The 956-nt window shown below is 44.8% G+C and overlaps 1 protein-coding gene across 1 annotated transcript; it reads right to left on the bottom strand.

Annotated features, from left to right (window-relative positions):
* Positions 1-232: 232 nt before the first annotated feature.
* LOC127328931 (uncharacterized) lies at positions 233-756 on the bottom strand. Its single transcript, XM_051355489.1, has 2 exons — positions 658-756; positions 233-559 (listed from the first exon to the last, which is right to left on the bottom strand). The coding sequence occupies exons 1-2, from the start codon at positions 754-756 to the stop codon at positions 233-235; spliced, it is 426 nt and encodes a 141-aa protein (XP_051211449.1).
* Between the last annotated feature and the right edge of the window lie 200 nt (positions 757-956).

Here is a 956-nt window from a genome sequence, read left to right as displayed (position 1 = left end):
ATTAGCAAGATCTACTTATGATGTTCATACTCAATGCGGGTAAAAAGTACCATTTATTCAAAATTTAAATTAACCCCGAAGGTAAGCTAAGCCGAAGAGTGCCGACAGCCACCACATCAACTTGGCAACCATTGCCAACACGCATCGTCACCTCGTTCTTCGCCAAGCGCCGTTTGGTCCGTAACTCCTGCTGAGAGTTACAAAGGTGAGCAACAGAACCGGTATAAAATACCTAGGTGTTACTCCTAGAACTTGTGAGGTAAAAATCAATAACATGTATATCAAATATACCTTTGTCTTTTCCGGCGATCTTGTCGGCCTTCTTATCTTGCATGTACTTGGGGAAGTTCCGCTTCCACTGACCATTCCCCTTGCAGTAGAAGCACTCGACGCCAGGCTTAGGTGCAGACTTGGATGCCTTAGGAGTAGTAGCAAAAGTTTCGCCATTCCTCTTAGGCCTCCCATCATTTCCCTGTCCCTTCTTGCTAGACTTCTTATGGCTAACGGTCTTGTTGGCCATTAACAAAGTGTGATCCTTCTTGATTTCCACCTCAGTAGTCTTGAGAATGGCGAACAACTCAGAGAGGAACTTACTCATCCCTTGCATGTTTTAGTTCAATGCAAATCCTTTGTAGCTAGGAGCAACGATTGCAGCACCCTATCAATTGCTAGTTTGTTTGGAATCTTGCATTCCAAAGCATCCACGTAGCCAGATATCTTGACCATGGGCTCGCTCACGCTGTTGTGCTTTTCCATCTTTGTTCAGAAGAATAGCTCGGAGGCCTCATACCTCTCAACCCTAGCTTGCGGTGCAAATATAGCCTTGAGATTGGCGATTATTTCAAAAGCACCCATGTTCTCAAAGCACTTCTGCAACTCATCTTCCATGTCATAGAGCATGCCACTCTGGGCTAAATCAGAATCATCCACCTTTGATTGGAACACATTCCTCTCAT

Source organism: Lolium perenne, chromosome 2 (assembly GCF_019359855.2).
Source record: "Lolium perenne isolate Kyuss_39 chromosome 2, Kyuss_2.0, whole genome shotgun sequence".
NCBI lineage: Eukaryota > Viridiplantae > Streptophyta > Magnoliopsida > Poales > Poaceae > Lolium > Lolium perenne.
The sequence above is the reverse complement of the archived record's forward strand: the minus strand, read 5'-3'. Positions and strand labels throughout refer to the sequence as shown.

What these genes read in the sequence shown, in the direction of transcription:
- LOC127328931 (XM_051355489.1), bottom strand. Translation starts at nt 756, where the DNA reads ATGGAAAAGCACAACAGCGTGAGCGAGCCCATGGTCAAGATATCTGGC. An exon ending in ACAAACTAGCAATTGATAGG is followed by an intron (nt 560 to 657) that starts GTGCTGCAATCG and finishes GCCATTCTCAAG; the next exon opens with ACTACTGAGGTGGAAATCAA.